The sequence below is a fragment of the Bombina bombina genome, chromosome 7 (assembly GCF_027579735.1).
Source record: "Bombina bombina isolate aBomBom1 chromosome 7, aBomBom1.pri, whole genome shotgun sequence".
In the NCBI taxonomy this organism is placed as follows: domain Eukaryota; kingdom Metazoa; phylum Chordata; class Amphibia; order Anura; family Bombinatoridae; genus Bombina; species Bombina bombina.
The window spans coordinates 178191228-178209753 of record NC_069505.1 but is presented as its reverse complement, the minus strand read 5'-3'; the positions used below and the strand labels follow the sequence as shown (position 1 = coordinate 178209753).

The window sequence follows — 18526 nt, the reverse complement described above, 5'->3', positions numbered from 1 at the left end:
CCGAGGACGTGCAGGGTATGTCCTTGGTCGTTAACTGACTTTCTTTTGAGGACGTACCCTGCATGTCCTTGGTCGTTAAGGGGTTAAAGGGACAGTAAAGTCAAAATTAAACTTTCATGAATCAGATAGAGCATGTAATTTTAAGCAACCTTTTAATTTACTCCTATTATCAATTTTTCTTTGTTCTCTTGGTATCTTTATTTGAATATTAGCTTATGAGCTGGCCCATTTTTGGTTCAGAATCTGGGTAGCACTTGCTGATTGGTGGCTACATTTAGACACCAATCAGAAAGCGCTACCAAGGTTCTAAACCAAAAATGGGCTGGCTCCTAAGCTCACATTTTAGCTTTCTTTCCTATGGCATGGAGAGTCCACAATGCCAATTACTAGTGAGATATTCAACTCCTGGCCAGCAGGAGAAGGCAAAGAGCACCCCAGCAAAGCTGTTAAGTGTAACTTCCCTTACCCATAATCCCCAGTCATTCTCTTTGCCTCTGTCAATGGAGGATGTGTGAAGATGGTGTCTGAAGATATTTAATCCTTTTATGGGTACTTTTCCCTGCAAGCAAGGATTGGGGTCTAGCTTGCTACCCCTTTACAGAAAGCCAGGGCTGATTACTTTGTTCTTTCTTTTACTACAGGTCCCTGACAGGGAGTGGAGTACCGGTTACACCTTAATAGCTGTTACCTGCCCTGCAGCTGGATCCACAGGTAAGTGCCCTTTGCCTTCTAGGTACTGAAGGACATCACTTTTGAGGTTAACCTTCAAGTGGATATATTTTGGGACATAGTTATCCTTATATGGTTAAGGGTACAATTTGGGCAGTTTTATTGGCACTTTATGTGTTAAAGGAAACCTTGTCATTGATTTTACACACACAGTGAGAGTCTTAAGGGCTTAATGGAGGGAGAGTTCACTTGGCTGAAGGGATCTAAGGGATTTCTACTTTTCTTCTTATTTGTAAGCAGATGAGCTATGGCAGGAAAGGTTAATGAGGAAAGATAATTTATGAGTGTACTTTAAAATTTTAATTGTTTGCTAGAACCGATTTTTTGTGTTTACGTGTGCTTTTACTAGTGGCGCAGTTTCACTCTTTCTAGCCGCTCACGTGATGTCCGCACTTCTGTTATTCCGGAGCTGAGTTTCGTTAGTCTCTTGGTGTCGGTTTTGTGGCTGTTTTTCATCGAACATCTGCCAAAGAGGAGAGTCTTGCTTCCTCTTACTAGTGGGGTATCAATCCTGTTACGGTAGGAGCCTCAGGCAATCTGAGGTTGCTTCTTAGGGGACATTTTTCTTTTGAGCTCTGTATTTTTAGTTTTGATTTATGTTATAAGGTCTACTGAAATTTTGGGTAGGATCATTCTAATTCCATGGATAAATGCTTACTTTGTTTAGAGGCCCAAATTGTCCTCCCTTTGCAGTTCTGTTCCTCATGCTTAGCTAAAACTTTAAAATTTAAAGACAAGTTACTCCCTTCTGAGCCAAGTGTCTCTCAGGATGATGCTGTGTGCAACATGCCTTAGCTCTCTTTTCAAACGTCCCAAGCCTAAAATGTTTCTCATACTGTGCCTTTTGTTTTCTCTCAAGCTTCTGGCGGTGTTTATTTACCAGGGGATTTTGCCGCACAGATAACTTCTGCAGTATCTGTGGCTTTGTCATCTTTCCCTTCTGTGGGTAAGCGTAAGAGGAAATCTAAACATTTGTCTGCTAGTAAGGTTTCTGATCAATCTGCACTTCTCAACCTTTCCAAAATGTCTGATGAGGAGGATACTTCAGTAGCTTCTGAAGGTGAGAGCTCAGACTCTGACACTATGGGGGGTAAAATCTTCTGAATCTGAAGAATTAATTTCAGATTTAATCTTGGCTTCTGAAGTAAGGTTCTAGCTACTTTGGATGATTCTGAACCTTCGGTTGCTGTCAACCCTAAAAAGTCTACTAAACTTAATAGAGTTTATGATTCTCCCTCTTCTGTGGATGCTTTTCCTATTCCAGACAAGATGTCTGAAATTATAGCTCAGGAATGGGATGAATCAGGGGTTCCATTTTTCCCTTCCCCTGTTTTTAAAAAGATGTTTCCTGTTGCTGACTCCATTTGTGACTCATGGCGTACTGTGCCTAAAGTAGAGGGAGCTATCTCTACTCTTGCTAAAAGAACTACCATTCCTATAGAGGATAGTTGTTTCTTTAAGGATCCAATGGATAAGAAGCTAGAGGCTTACTTAAAACAGATGTACATCCATCAACAATTACAGTTGTAACCTGCGGCAAGTATTGCTACGGTTGCAGGAGCAGCATTTTATTGGTGCAATGCCCTGTCTGATCTGATATCAGAAGAGACTACAATAGAGGAGATCCAAGATGGGATCAAAGCTCATAAACTGGCCAATACCTTTATCTGCGATGCGAACATGCAGGTAATTAGACTGGGAGCTAAGATGTCTAGCTTCACTGTTCTAGCTCACAGAGCTCTGTGGTTAAAATCTTGGTCGGCTGATGTATCTTCAAAGGCCAAGATTTTAGCTTTACTTTATAAAGGTAAAACTCTTTTTGGCCCTGGTCTGGCGGATATCATTTCTGAAATTATGGGCAGAAAGGGATCTTTCCTACCTCAAGACAAGAAGAATAGACCTAGAGGTCAACAGAATTCAAATTTTTGCTCCTTTAGCAACTTTAAAGGACAGAAGTTGTGACGGATACCCCTGACTACCCCGACTGGGTAGCTCCGCCAAAAGGGGTCCTGCTTCCTCCCTGCCGACTGCAGCTATGTAGCTGGCAAGTGACCACAGCCTGTAGCCACCCCTGATGCCTGACAGCACCAATACTCAGGGTCCCACCCTGTGGCAGACTCCAGCTACCCAGACTAGGTAGCTCTTCCAGCTTGTCCTCCTTCTGCCTGGAACAGGCTGCTATGTAGCTCAGGAAAGTGATTTTAGCTGGAGCTCACCCAAATAACTAGACAGACTAGCCTTCAGGTGAATCAAGAACTAATTTTATTGTAAAACATACACTCCTTTTATACACACATCTTGATAACACAAAGGACAATCCCACTATTTTCCCACCATTCCTGCCCCTCCAGACTGACCGGCGCCTCCATAGGAGCCACAGTCCTACATAATCTCAATACATAGGGGTGGCAGTTTCGGGGTGATCCCAGTGGAGCGGGCACTTCCAGGGTGTCATTTTAAAGCTCTTGGTCCCCAGACTTCACAGTCCAAAAATCAGCATGATTCGTTACTGGGGACCGGAGTTACAGTCCTTTGAAGTTATGGGGTTAGGGGTGTCCAAAACACCCAGTTCCCAAAGGAGCTCCCCTCCGGTAATTTGTCCACCTCTTGTCCTCCCTAGGGGCTACTAATCCCCAAAAGAGTGGAGCTCTGGGGCACATGGTTGCTGGAGCGACGAGGGGTAAAGTTAGCGGGTGTCCTGCTGTCCTGTGGCCGACCAGGAGTTCCAGGAGCCTGGATAGCCTGAGAGGGGTTAGGCGGGTGTTCGTTGTGAGGTGGCCGACTGGGAGTTCCAGGAGCCCAGACAGCCTTGGAGGGGTTTCCTTGTCATACACAAGCTCTTTTCTAAACAAGTTTGGAACACAAAACCATGCAACCAAAAGCTTCCAGAGATGGTGGTTGCTCTGAGGAGCCCAAAACCACTGATAAACAACAGGGGTGTGGTTGTAGTGGGGGTTGGGGGTATCCTTAGCTGTCTGCTATCCATGACAGAAGTCTTCCTCCTCTTCTTCCAAACCAGAGCAATCCAGGACCTCTTGGAAATCCAGTCAGCCTTGGAATAAGGGGAAGCAAAACAAAAAGCCTTCCTCTGATTCTAAATCAGCATGAAGGGTCATCCCCCGATCCAATTTTGGATCAAGTGGGGGGCAGGGTTTCTCTTTTTCAGCAGGCTTGGATACGCGATGTCCCAGATTAGTGGGGTGTGGACATAGTATCCCAGGGTTACAGAAAAGGACGTGTATATGCATGTTCCCATTCACAGGGATCATCACCAGTTTCTAATGTTTGCCTCTCTGGACAAGCATTTCCAATTTGTTGCACTTTCATTTGGTCTTGCCACGGTTTCCAGAATATTCACAAAAGTTCTGGGGGCTTTTTGGACAGTAGTCAGATCCCAGGGAATTACTGTGGTGCCTTACCTAGATGACCTAGATGACCTCTTGGTTCAGGCGTCATCTTTTCAACTAGCAAAATCTCATACAGAGTTCCCACGGATGGAAAGTGAATCGGGAAAAGATTTCCCTTGTTCCAACTACAAGGGTGTGTTTCTTAGGAACAATCATAGATTCCCTGTTCATGAACATTTTTCTGACGGATGTCAGGAAATTCAAACTTCTTTCTTCATACCTTTCTCTACAGTCTGCCATTCATCCATCAGTGGCTCAATGTATGGAGGTGATTGGTCTGATGTCTTCCATTGACATTTCTTTTGCTCGGTTCCATCTGAGACCTCTGCAACTATGTATGGTCAGTCAGTGGAACGGAAACCATTCAGATTTATTGCAGAGGATGAATCTGGATCCCCTAACAAGAGACTCTCGTGGTGGATTTCACAGGAAAACCTGGCTCGGGGTGCTTGCTTCCTGAGACCTTCCTGAGTGATTGTGACTACGGATGCCAGCCTTTTAGGCTGGGGAGCAGTTTGGGGCTCTCTAAAAGCTCAGGGCATGTGGAGTCGGGAGGAGTCTTCTCTACCCATAAACATCTTGGAGTTGAGAGCAATCTTCAGTGCCTTGGTAGCTTGGCCTCAATTATCTTTAGTCAGGTTTAACAGATTCCAATCGGACAACATCACCTCAGTGACTTACATCAACCACCAGGGAGGAACTCTGAGTTCCTTGGCTATGAAGGAGGTGACTCGCATTCTGCAGTGGGCGGAAGCTAACAATTGTCTCCTGTCTGCCATTCACATTCCAGGAGTGGACAACTGGGAGGTGGATTTGCTGACCAGACAGACTTTTTATTCCGGGAAGTGTTGTCTCAGATAACCCTCAGGTGGGGTTTCCAGGTTTGGATATGATGGCATCTCGTCAAAAGAGTAATTCTAATAGCTCCTGCATCGCCTCACAGGATCTGGTTCACGTATCTGGTAAGGATGTCATCCCTTCCTCCTTGGAGGTGACCCCTGAGGAATAACTTATTAATTTAGGGTCCATTCCTCCATCCAAACCTGGATTCTCTAAAGCTGACTGCTTGGAGATTGAACGCCTAGTTCTGTCTAGACGTGGGTTTTCTGATGCGGTCATTGAGATTATGCTTCAGACTTACAAACCTGTTACTCGCAAGATTTACCATAAGGTATAGAGTAAATATTTTTATTGGTGCGAATCTAAGGGTTTCTCCTGGAGCCGGGTGAGGAGTCCCCCATATTTTATCTTTTCTTCAGGATTACCTGGAGAAAGGTTTGTCAGTCAGTACTCTGAAGGGTCAGATTTCTGCACTGTCTATTCTTTTGCACATATTTGCCAGATGTTCAACCTTTTGTTCAGACCCTGCTCAGAATCAGGGCTGTGTTTAGACCTGTTGCTTCTCCTTGGAGCCTTAATCTTGTTCTTTAAGTTTTGCAACAGGCTTCGTTTGAGCCGATGCATGTTGTTGATATAAAATTGTTATCTTGGAAGGTTTTGTTTCTTCTTGCTATTTCTTCCACTTGCAGAGTTTGTGAGCTGTCAGCTCTACAGTGTGATTCCCTGTACCTTATTTTTCATGCAGATAAGGTGGCCCGTCATACTAAATTGGGTTTTCTCCCTAAGGAAGTGTTGGATCGAAACATTAATAAGGAAATTGTTGTTTCTTTTATTTGTCCTAATCCTTCTTCTCACAAGGAACGTCTTTTGCATAACTTGGATGTTGTGCATGCTCTAAAATTTTACCTAGAAGCTAATAAGATTTTCAGCAATCTCTGCCCTGTTTGTGGTTTTCTCTAGAAAGCGAAAGGGTCAGAAAGCTACTTCTACTACCCTTTCCCTCTAGTTAAGAAGTTTGATTCGTTTTGCTTATGAGACAGCAGCCTCCTGACAGAATTACGGCTCATTCCACTAGGGCTGTCTCCTCTTCTTGGGCTTTCAAAAATTAAGCTTTGCATGGCGGTTTTTGGAGAAAGGTTCTTCAAGCGGTGATGCCTTCTGTTTAGGTCCTCCTGCCTTGTTCTCCCTCCCTTTTCATTCCGTGTCCTTTAGCTTGGGTATTGGTTCCCACTAGTAATTGGAATTACATTGTGGACTCTCCATGCCATAGAAAAGAAAACACAATTTTTTAATTATAATTTTTAAATTATAATTCAGCAGTTTTTTTTGAGTAAACCTCAGGCACCTCTATACCCTTGCGTTTCTTCTTTTTCCATTTTCCTTCGGCTGAATGACTGGGGATTATGGGTAAGGGAAGTTACAATTAACAGCTTTGCTGGGGTGCTCTTTGCCTCCTCCTGCTGGCCAGGAGTTGAATATCCCACTAGTAATTGGAATGACGTTGTGGACTCTCCATGCCCGGAAAGAAAGAAATTTATCAGTGTTTTTTTCAAATAAAGATATCAAGAGAATGAAGAAAAAATTATAAAATGAGTGAATTAAAGTTGCTTAAAATTGCTGCTCTATCTGAATCATTAAAGTTTAATTTGACTAGGCTATTCCTTTAATGATTCACATAGAGCATATAGTTTTAAACAACTTTCCAGTTCACTTCTATTATCTAATTTGCTGTCTTCTGTTGGCATTCTTTGTTGAAAGCTAAACTTAGGTAGGCTCATATGCTAATGTTTAAGCCCTTGAAGGCCGCCTCTTATCTCAGTGCATTTTGACAGTTTTTCACAGCTAGACAGCACTAGTTCATTTGTGCCATATAGATAACATTGTGCTCACGCCCATGCAGTTAACTATGAGAGGGCACTGATTGGCTAAAATGCAAGTCTGTCGAAAGAACTGAATTAAGGGGCAGTCTGCAGAGGCTTAGATACAAGGTAATTACAGAGGTAAAAAGTGTATTATTATAACTGTGTTGTTTATGCAAAGTTGGGGAATGGATAATAAAGGGATTGTCTATCTTTTTAAACAATTAAAATTCTGGAGAAGACTGTCCCTTTAAGTTCATATTTATGTTTGAACTATATATGTTATGACTAAGTAGGAAAGCTCATCTGCCCAGGGGTATAGCATAGTGCTTTATACTGTTATATAGTGCAGAGAAAACAAAATAAATGTGTTGTACAATCACCTATAAAAGGGAATAGAGGAACAGCTGCCATTCTTTAATGTATCCAAACAGAAATGTAATTAAAGATTTTTGAAAAGATGGATGTAAACCAGTATTTCAGTGTAAATCAGTAGATTTAGGGCTGCAAAATCGTTTTGCGCACCACAAGTAACGAATAATTATAAAAAAAATAATAAGTAGAACTTAATGTTGGGTTGTTCATGGAACATAAAGGCGCAGTTGTAATATGTTGTAATGAATATGGTTATTTGATGTTTGCACAAGTAACTGTACGCTTTACCACTGTGAGGTTAAACACCCAGTTAATCCACTACACCAGGTGTACTGCTGTGCCGATACTGAACATAATATGACCACTAAGCTACGTGGGTATTGTGCTTGCTATTGGTCCAATGGCTGTATCCTGCTCAGCAGTGAAAATCCATTGCAGCCCTGAGTGGTGCTTAAAGGGATAGGAAAGTCAAAATTAAACTTACATGATTCAGATAGAGCGTGTAATTTTAAGACACGTTTAAATTCGCTTCTTTTTTCAAATGTGCTTCATTCTCTTGATATCCCTTGTTAAAAAGACTATGCACATATCCTACACTAGTGGGAGCTGCTGCTAATTGGTGCCTGCACACATTTGTCTCTTGTGATTGGCTAACTAGATGTGTTCAGCTAGCTGCCAGTAGCACAATGCTGATCCTCCAGCAAAGGATAACAAGAGAATGAAGCACATTTGATAATAGAAGTAAATTGGATAAAGGTTTAAAATTGTTTGTTCTATACAAATCATAAAAAGAAAATTTGGGGTGTTTCTGTCCCTTTAAAGAGTCAAAAGGTACAAAAAGAAAATGCTCAATGTGTGTTATTATTGCACTGATGCTTTCGTATCAAAATGTGTTTAACCGCTTCACATCTGGTCAGCCAATGACAAGAGACATATAGGATTAGCCACCAATCACCAGTATTGCTGCTCCTGAGCCTACCCAGGCAAGCTCCCTTTAGAAAGGATGCCAAGAGAACAAAACACATTTGGTAATAAGGTACATTTACATTTTGTAGCTGATTCATAAAATTGTAATTTTGACTCTCATGTCACTTTATCTGTGCACTTAAAGGGACATGAGACCCACAACTTTTCTTTCATGAATCAGATAGAGCATACAATTTTAAACAATTTTCCAATGTATTTCTATTGTCTAATTTACTTTGTTCCCTTGGTATCCTTTGTTGATAAGCATATCTAAATAGGCTCAGGAGCTTGGAGCTAACTGCTGATTGGTGGCTGAACTTGTATACCCATTTTCATTGGCTTCCAAATATGCTCAGCTAGCTCCCAGAAGTGCATTGCTACTTCTTTAATAAAAGATACCAAGAGAATGAAGCAAAATTGTTAACAGAAATAAATTGGAAAGTTGTTTCAAAATGTATAATCTGAATCATACAAGAAAAAATATGGGTTTCATGTCCCTTTAAGTGCCTATTCCAGCTTGCAAGGTTTTTTGATGTTTAAAATACAACTATTATTGGTGTAAAATATTTAAAATATGTGACTATTAAAAAGCACCAAAGTAAACCTGCACAGTAACACTGAGTTATTAGTAATAACTGAAGATCATACAACTTGCAGATGTCAGCTGTCTGTGGCTTAATGCACAAATTATAGTTGATTGTAGCTGGTTTTATAACAAAATGTATCTTAAAATGCTTTTATTACATGTACCAAAATCTAGTAGCCATTGTTAGGTGACAGGAATATAACTGCACTGGAAATGAATTTTGTGTATAAAATTGATATTCCTTCATAGAAAGGAAAATAGCTCTCACACTTCTTTGTATTAAATAAATTCCTTTTTATCAGTTTAGTACTAGGTTATGTTTTTGTCTTTTTGTTTTTTTTAATAACCCTAAAATAGTAAAGGATCTGCATAGTCTACTGTTGAATTAACTAGATAAACATACCACTGTGCTCAGTCCCGTGAAGTTATTTATGAGTTAGCACTGATTGGCTAAAATGCAAGTCTGTAAATAGCACTGAGATAAGGGGGCAGTCTGCCGACACTTAGCTACAAGGTAATCACAGAGGTAAAAAGTATATTAACTACTTAATGACCATCAACGTTCCCTGTGCTTATATGGACACCCAATTCCCGTTTGCCTAAAATGTCACTGTAACACTCCACAAATTACTACACTGTCACGTGCCCATGGCAAATGCTTTAAAATAGCAACAGTTGCTCTTGAATAGATTTTTATTAGCAGTACATGATAAGAAAACCCACCAACGCACCTAGCTACGCGGATACCAATCTCCAACCATCTCATTAAATACTGTCAAGCGGCCTGGTTCCAATTAAGACACCACCAGTTGATAGCCCCGCACCCCTCCCCCATCCACCCGGTCGTGTCACTCCTACAAGGGCTGCCCAATACTCGGCTCACCCCCTGGAAGGCCCTAGAGGTCACTTCTCTAAGTGACTTCTACCTAAACGAGAATCTTCTCTCACCCCAAGATATGATAACTAAGTTCGACATCCCCCGTCACCTAGAGTTTGACTTTATGAGACTTAGATCCCTGATGAAGGCATGGGGATTCCTGGTCGATAAGATCAGGGCACCCACTATTTGGGAGGTTAGATGGAAGACGAGCCTACAACTGTACAAACCCCTTACTGCCCACTACAGATCCCTCTTGGGGCCTCCCACCCTAGTGAAAACTAGACATATGACCTCCTGGGAAGCAGAATTGAGACTTACTTTCACGACATCTGACTGGACTAAGGCGATACAAACGACTAAATCTGCGCTCCATTGTGCCACAATGTATGAACTTTACTTTAAGATCATCACCAGATGGCACTTAGTGCCGACCAAACTTCGGACTCTGTATCCTGAGCACTCACCCCTTTGTTGGAGAGAGTGTGGAGAGATAGGCACCCCGCTCCATATGTGGTGGTCATGCAGCAGACTCCGACTGCTTTGGTCAAAAATTTGTGCGACCTGTGCTGCCCTAGAACTCCCGGCCCCAGATACTCCGGGCCTAGCCCTTCTGCATTTAGGGGTAAAAAAGCTACCAAAGCACAAGAAATACCTACTAATCTACCTGTTGACGTCGGTCAAGATGTTAATAGCTAGGAATTGGAAGAAACAGCAGCCCCCAAGATGGCAAGCAGTTGTTGACTACCTGCAGTACATTAAAGCTATGGAAGACTATGTCTTTCGGACGAAGAACCAATCAGACACCTTTAGCCTAATCTGGGGACCCTGGGAGACCTACCTGAAGCCGACTCCATAATGCCCCTCTCTCCCGGATACTAGTGGCCTTCCCCCGACTATATCACTTCCCTGCCCTAGAGGATGCACCCCACTGTGACTGTCCCGAGGTGCTCCTCATTATACTGCCCCTTCCCCCCTCCGGGTGCCTTCCCTCCTTCCCTCCCCCTACACCCCCCCTCTCCTCTAGGAGAGGTGGGTGACCGAACCTACCAGCATTATTCTCACTTATATACACTATATGTACTTACTACTCCGCCTCTCATAATTGTCAGGCTCATTGGGTATGGCATGTATTGCCATACGCTACCTAAAACACAAAAACCTAAATCCTTCCTTAGACAAACCAATACATAACATCTGAAAAGTGCAAATACACAGCTGAAGAATGACTAAATGATACTTATGACCACTATGCCGGGCCAACCGGTCCACTTTGAGTGTCATTTACCTTTTGAATAATCGTGTGTATCTCCGCTAACAATTATGTCAAGAGAAAAATGTGTCGTTATGTGGTTTTGTATTATTTTCTTCAATCTATTTAATAAAAAAAAAAGAAACCCACCAAAACAAACCATATCATGAAGTCCCTTAAGACAGGCACAATGTTGCTATGAATTAATGATGGAAGTTGCTATATTATCTGCTGACAAGTTGGGAATATGTTGTCAGTTAGTGCTCATTATCTGTGATTTCCCTGTGAAGGAGAACTGTTATGTGTCAGAGAGATTGGTTTTCTACAGCTACAATAATTTCCTGAGAAGATGAGAAAACTAATGAGCTTTTCATATGAATGTTTTAGGGACTTGCCCGGTGTGGCACTAACCGAGGAGACCAGCATTCCGCTGCTAATCATTGACACTGCACATTGTGGGCTGTTTGAAATTGTGGTTGAAGATGAACAATCCAAAGGGAATCCAGGTATTCTATAGCTGTTAGTATCGTTTTTTTAAGTCATAGTCAGCATCTATTATACACAATGTTTCTTATTAAAGGGATAATAAACCCACATTTTTCTCTCACAATTCAAATAGAGTATGGGAGCTATCTTCTGATTGGTGGCTGCACATAAATACCTCCTGTCTTTAGTTTACCAGTGTGCTCAGCTAGCTCCCAGTACTGCATTGATGCTCCTTCAATAAAAGATATCAAGAGAATGCATTAAATTGGAAAGTTGTTTAAAATTGAATGTTCCATCTGAATCAAGAAAGTAAAAAAAATGGGTATTATGTCCCTTTAATGTGCTGGTTCTCTATACCAGGAATCCTAACAAAAGGAACTTTGAAGTTAAAATTCATCTTTCATGATTGCAACAGAGTTTACAATTTTCCAGTTATCAAATTGACCTTTGTCTCTTGGTATCCTTTGTTGAAGCGTATCTTCTTTTCATAAGAGCATACTATTGTAGGCTTAGGAGTGTGTGCGTGTATTGTGCACTATATAGCAGCAGTGTTTCAAACAATGTTTGTTCAATCTTATACATGTAATGCTTGGCACGTGCACTCTCCTGAGCCCATTTCAGTATACTCTCATGGAAATAAGCTAAGTTTACAAAAAGAATAATAGGAAGAGTTATATTTCATAATGGAATATGTTTCAACTAAGGGTAGTAAGAGAAAAAGATTTTAACATAGAAGTAGACATTTTTTTTACATTTTGACTTCCATGTCCCTTTAACATGAGACTGTTTGTCCATCCCTCCCAAAATTACAAAAAATAGTGATCGCAAAAGAACGTGAGTGTACGGCTGTGAGAGCAAAATAGAGGAAAGAGAGGAGGGGGAGAGAGAGAGAGACCAAAAGAGAGTGGTGAGAGACCAAAAGAGAGTAGGGAAAGAGCAAAAGAGAGGGGGAAGAGAGAAAGCGAGCAAAAGAGAGGGGGGAAAGAGAGGGGAGAGAGCAAAAGAGAGGAGGGAGAGAGAGAGAGAGCAAAAGAGGGGGAGAGAGAGCGCAAAAGAGGGGGAGAGAGAGAGCTCAAAAGAGAGGGGGCAGAGATAGCGCAAAAGAGAAGGGGGAGAGAGAGCGCAAAAGGAAGGGGGGAGAGAGAGAAATAGAGAAGGGGGAGAGAGAGAGAGCAAGAGAGAGGGGGAAAGAGAAAGCAAAAGAGAGGAGAGAGAGAGCAAAAGAGGGGGTAGAGAGAGAGCGAGCAAAAGAGGGGGGGAGAGAGAGCAAAAGAGGGGGGAGGGGGAGAGAGGGCAAAAGAGGGGGGGGAGGGGGAGAGAGAGAGTAAAAGAGGGGGGAGAGAGAGCAAAAGAGGGGGGAAAGGGAGAGCAAGAGAGGGGGCAGAGAGCTCAAATGAGAGGGGGAGAGAGAGAGCTCAAAAGAGAGGGGGGAGAGGGAGAGATCAAAAGAGAGGGGGGAGAGAGAGGGAGCAAGGGTTGGAACCGCGGTATTTAAAAAAATTGGCCCGTGTACATGGGCTTTAGGACTAGTTACTTTATAATCAAGTGATGTTACAAGGAAACAAATTTATTCAATAGACATTATTAAAAACTTAACATTTTTTTCTCTGCGACCAATTTGCAATGCAGTTTTCATCTGCTGCAATATATTATACAATTAAATAAAAATGCTTTATTCTCCAGTTAATAAACACATCACTGTTGAACTGGTGTTTTAATGTAACTTCCTAATTTAATCTTCAATTTTATTTCAAAATGACTTGCAGAAAAAACTTCACTAAAAAAATCTAATTGCAGAAAGTGAAAAAAAAGTTCTGCCTCTAGGTGTGCATGTGTGTGTGATCAGCTATCTCCCAGTAGTGCGTTGCTGCAAAATTAGATTAAGTTAATTGGAAAGTTGTTTAAAATTATTTGCCCTATCTGAATCAAGAAATAAAGATCTTGGATTTCATGCCCCTTTAACCATTTGCACGTGCTCTTATGGTAAAAAACAACATACTTCTATATGATCCTATGAATACGGAGGATAAATCTAACGGCTTATGTTTTCTTTATTGTATGACTGATAGATGATTTTATTATTTAGAACTTTTATGGGGCAATTGCAGATGTAATTATTGCGCTATACGTCAGTAACAATAACTTTGCTAGTTTGTTGGAGCAGCAAACCTAGAAGAGAATTGAAAAGCTATTACTGAATATTTATGTGTTAAAGGGACAGTCAACACCAGAATTTTTGTTGTTTAAAAAGATAGATAATCCCTTTATTACCCATTCCCCAGTTTTGCAAAACCAGCACAGTTATATTAATACACTTTTTACTGCTTTGACTAACTTGTATCTAAGCATCTCCTGACCGCCCCTAATCACATGACTTTTAGTTATTATCAATTGACTTGCATTTTAGCCAATTAGTGCAGTGTCTGCCACAACCCACGGGCGTGATCACAATTCTATCTATATGGTTTACCTGAACTACTCTCCCCTGTTGTGAAAAGCAAATACAAAGCATGTGATTAGAGGCGGCCTTCAAGGGCTTAGAAATTATCATATGAGCCTTTCTAGGTTTAGCTTTCAACTAGAATACCAAGAGAACAAAGCAAAATTGTTGATAAAAGTAAATGGGAAAGTTGTTTAAAATGACATGCCCTATTTGAAAAATAAAAGTTTTTTTTGGCCTTGACTGTCCCTTTAAGTAAAAACCTTTCTCAGTAATACAGCAGCTCATTGTGTGCAGCATCAAGTAAGGAACTCCTTGTAGATCAATTCATCTTTCCAATTTTTCTCCTGCAGGTGAAGTGCGCCTTGTGGATTTACACATTCAGACTTTAACGAACGCTGGTGTTAAATCCTGTGACATTGCAGTTATTTGTCCTTATAATCTTCAGGTGTGTGCCCGTAAATACTACTACATCTCAAAATATGGAGCCAGAATAATGTATAATTAAGGGGATGGTTTAGTTGCATCTATATTTCAGCTGTGAGTGCAGATAAAACATTTTCTTTTTTTGAACTTGCTTAGTTGCTATGGAAGACATTGTTCTTGGAGCAGGACAGGTTTGGTGTACTAAGTGATACCCATGGATGAATAGGCAGACCCAGGCTCAGCCAATAGTTTTGCAGTGTGCAAGATGGTTGCAGTTTAAGAGAGTTAAACCTTTGTGATTTGTTCCAATTTACTTCTATTAGAAAATGTACTTCGTTCTTGGTGTCCTTTGTTGAAGAGTAAAGCTGTCCTTTGTTGAAGAGTAAAGCTAGGTAGGCTTTACTCTTCAACAAAGGCTTTTAGAGTGTCTTTAGCAACAATGCTTGTAGCATTTATGCATTGTTGCAAAACAATGCTGCCATCAAATGCTAAAGACACGTGCACTCTTTTGAGCCTACCTTGGTTTACTCTTCAACAAATGATACCGATGTAAAATAACAAATATGATAATAGAAGAAATATTTTTTCTTTAATTGCATCATATATCTAAACCATGAAAATGCGATTTTGACTATCTAAGCCCCTCCCTAAAAAAAACAAACCCAGCCTCCCAAACACCTGGCCATGCCCCATCCCAGCACTTAAAGGGACATGAAACCCAAATTTTGCCTTTCACGATTCAGATGGAAAATACAATTTAAAAAAAAGTTTCCAATTAACTTTTGTTATCAAATTTGCTTCGTTTTCATGCTATTCTTTGTTGAAGAGATATCTAGTCAGGTAGCGTGCACATGCCAGGAAATATTGCTGCGCTAATGTATAACATTGTTGCAAAACTGCTGCCATATAGTGCTGCAGACACGTGCACACCCCTGAGCTTGATAATAGAAGTAAATTGGAAGGTTGCTTACAATTGTATGTTCTATCTGAATCATGAAAGAAAAATTCTAGGTTTTATGTCCCTTTAACAATCCAGTTACCACCCCAGACTTAAAGGGCCACTGTAAGTAAATATTTTCTATGCCTGTTACTAACTAACTACCCCAAATACGCTTTTTATCAATAGCATTTCATTAACATATCTCTACCGTATATCAGAAATCTTGTCTGCAAATGTAATTGTTTTCCAAACCCACTCCATGGGTATCCTTTGCTCTGTACCAATCCGTTTACAATACCTAGGTTCCAAAATGGCGCTTTAAACACAAAGTTATTGGTTTAAGTATTTTGAACATGCAGTGCTGAAAATAGTGGGCAGGATAACGTGACATCATCGGCGAATAAAACATAACTTTTAGAACGTTATGAAACTTCGTTTTGGAGAAAATATAGGTCAGTAGGTTTAATTAATGTTTATTAACTTTAATATGTTAGTTGTTTAGCTTAAAAATTATAACAGAAAGTAATCCTTTAACCCCTTAACGACCAACGACGTATGGGGTACGTCCTGCAAAAAAATGCAGTTAATGACCAAGGACGTACCCCATACGTCGTTGGTCTTTGAAAGCAGTGGAAACGATCCTAATAGCTTCCAGCTGCTTTCATGTTATTGCAGTGATGCCTCAATATTGAGGCATCCTGCAATAACTGTTTTTAGCCATCCGATGCAGAGAGAGCCACTCTATGGCCCTCTCTGCATCGGCTACCGATGGCCGTTATCGTTGGTGAGTGGGAGCTCATCCAGGGAGGCGGGTGGGCAGTTATTGGTGGAGGAGGGATCTAGTGCGGGTGCGTGCGCGTGCACGTGATGTCTATCAAAACAGCATCAATATGCTGTAGATGTGGAGGGTGGGAGAGAGGACAGGGGAGGGTGGGATTTTGAAATCAAGGCATCAGGGAGAGGGTGGGGGGTTGGATGTTGAGGGGGGGGGCAGCTACACTACAGAAATAAATAAAATATTTAAAAAAATAAAAAAAATAAAATACATTATTATTTTTCAAACTGGGTACTGGCAGACAGCTGCCAGTACCCAATATGGTGCCCAATAAAGGCAGAGGGGGGGGGGTTAAAGAGCTGTTTTAGGGCGGATGAGGGAGGTTGGGGGCTAAGGGGGGTCCTACACAGCAGAAGAATTATTTTTTATTTATTTTTTTAAAACCTAAAACTTTTATTTTAGTACTGGCGCAGCGGCATTTAGCGACCTTCTAACTACCAAAAAGCAACGCCAAAGCCATATATGTCTGCTATTTCTGAACAAAGGGGATCCCAGAGAAGCATTTACAACAATTTGTGCCATAATTGCACAAGCTGTTTGTAAATAATTTCAGTGAGAAACCTAAAATTGTGAAATATTTAAAGTTTTTTTTAATTTGATCGCATTTGGCGGTGAAATGGTGGCATGAAATATACCAAAATGGGCCTAGATCAATACTTGGGGTTGTTTACTACACTACACTAAAGCTAAAATTAACCCTACAAGCTCCCTACATGCTCCCTAATTAACCCCTTCACTGCTGCGCATAATACACGTGTGGTGAGCAGTGGCATTTAGCGGCCTTCTAATTACCAAAAAGCAACGTAAAAGCCATATATGTCTGCTATTTCTGAACAAAGGGGATCCCAGAGAAGCATTTAAAACCATTTGTACAATAATTGCACAAGCTGTTTGTAAATAATTTCAGTGAGAAACCTAAAGTTTGTGAAAAAATTTGTGAAAAAGTGAACATTTTTTTTTATTTGATCGCATTTGGCGGTGAAATGGTGGCATGAAATATACCAAAATGGGCCTAGATCAATACTTTGGGATGTCTTCTAAAAATATATATATACATGTTAAAGGATATTCAGGGATTCCTGACAGATATCAGTGTCCCAATGTAACTAGCGCTAATTTTGAAAAAAAGTGGTTTGGAAATAGCAAAGTGCTACTTTTATTTAGTGCCCTATAACTTGCAAAAAAAGCAAAGAACATGTAAACATTGGGTATTTCTAAACTCAGGACAAAATTTAGAAACTATTTAGCATGGTTGTTTTTTGGTGGTTGTAGATGTGCAACAGATTTTGGGGGTCAAAGTTTGAAAAAATTGTTTTTTTTCCATTTTTTCCTCATATTTTATAATTTTTTTAATAGTAAATTATAAGATATGATGAAAATAATGGCATCTTTAGAAAGTCCATTTAATGGCGAGAAAAACGGTATATAATATGTGTGGGTACAGTAAATGAGTAAGAGGAAAATTACAGCTAAACACAAACACCGCAGAAATGTAAAAATAGCCTTGGTCCCAAACGGTCAACAAATGGAAAAGTGCTCTGGTCACTAAGGGGTTAAGCCTGCACAGATTTCGCACCAGCCACACAGGCTCATTATTTTGACTGAAGATTTTGTGAGGTGTGCTCTAGATACAGACTCCTCCTTTTGTGCCTTTTTATTTAACCATCTGTACATGCTCTTACTGCAAATATACCTCTGTATAGCCAGGCAGGAGAATCTGTTATAGCATGTTATAGGTAACCTAACTACTTCAAACTGACTCACTTGTTATGGATTTGAATTTCACGCAATATTTATATATATATATATATATATATATATATATATATATATATATATGTGTGTGTGTGTGCGTGTATGTTTGTATATATATATATATATATATATATACAGTGAGGCCTCGGTTTACGAATTTAATTCGTTCTCCGGGTCGTTTCGTATTGCGAAAAATTCGTAAACCGAAACACGTTTTCCCATAGGAATGCATTGAAAATCAATTAATGCGTTCCGGAGGTCCGAAAAAATTCAAATAAAGTGTCCAAAAAATGCTCCAAAAGGCTTAACAACTTGCTGCAAATGGCTCCAATGTCTCCAAAAGGCTCCACAACTTGCTGCAAATGGCTCCAAAAGGCTTAACAACTTGCTGCAAATGACTCCAAAAGGCTCAACAACTTGCTGCAAAATGGCTCCAAAACCTCTCCAACACCTCCACACTGGTACCCAAACTTCATTAATTCAATCATACTTGAGTATGCAGGGGGCACAGGGGCCACTGGTTTCGTATTGCGAAAAATATTCGTAAACCGAGGGGGGCAAACCGGCATTTTGTTTCGTATTGCGAAAAAAATTCGTAAACCGAGTCAATTTTTCTTCAAATTTCGATTTCGTAAACCGAAATTTCGTATACCGAGTCGTGCGTAAACCGGGGCCTCACTGTATATGTATGTGGGTGGGTGTGGTATATATATGTGTGTGTGTGTGTATGTTTGTATGTATATATATATATAT

The 18526-nt window shown here is 40.6% G+C and overlaps 1 protein-coding gene across 1 annotated transcript in view; it reads left to right on the top strand.

The window, feature by feature from the left end:
• The window catches only part of IGHMBP2 (immunoglobulin mu DNA binding protein 2), a 166514-nt gene that overhangs the window by 79969 nt on the left and 68019 nt on the right, over positions 1-18526 (top strand). Inside the window, exons 11-12 of the mRNA XM_053720443.1 lie at positions 11279-11397; positions 14171-14265. Coding sequence (XP_053576418.1) covers positions 11279-11397; positions 14171-14265 — 214 coding nt within the window. The remainder of the gene's footprint in view (positions 1-11278; positions 11398-14170; positions 14266-18526) is intronic.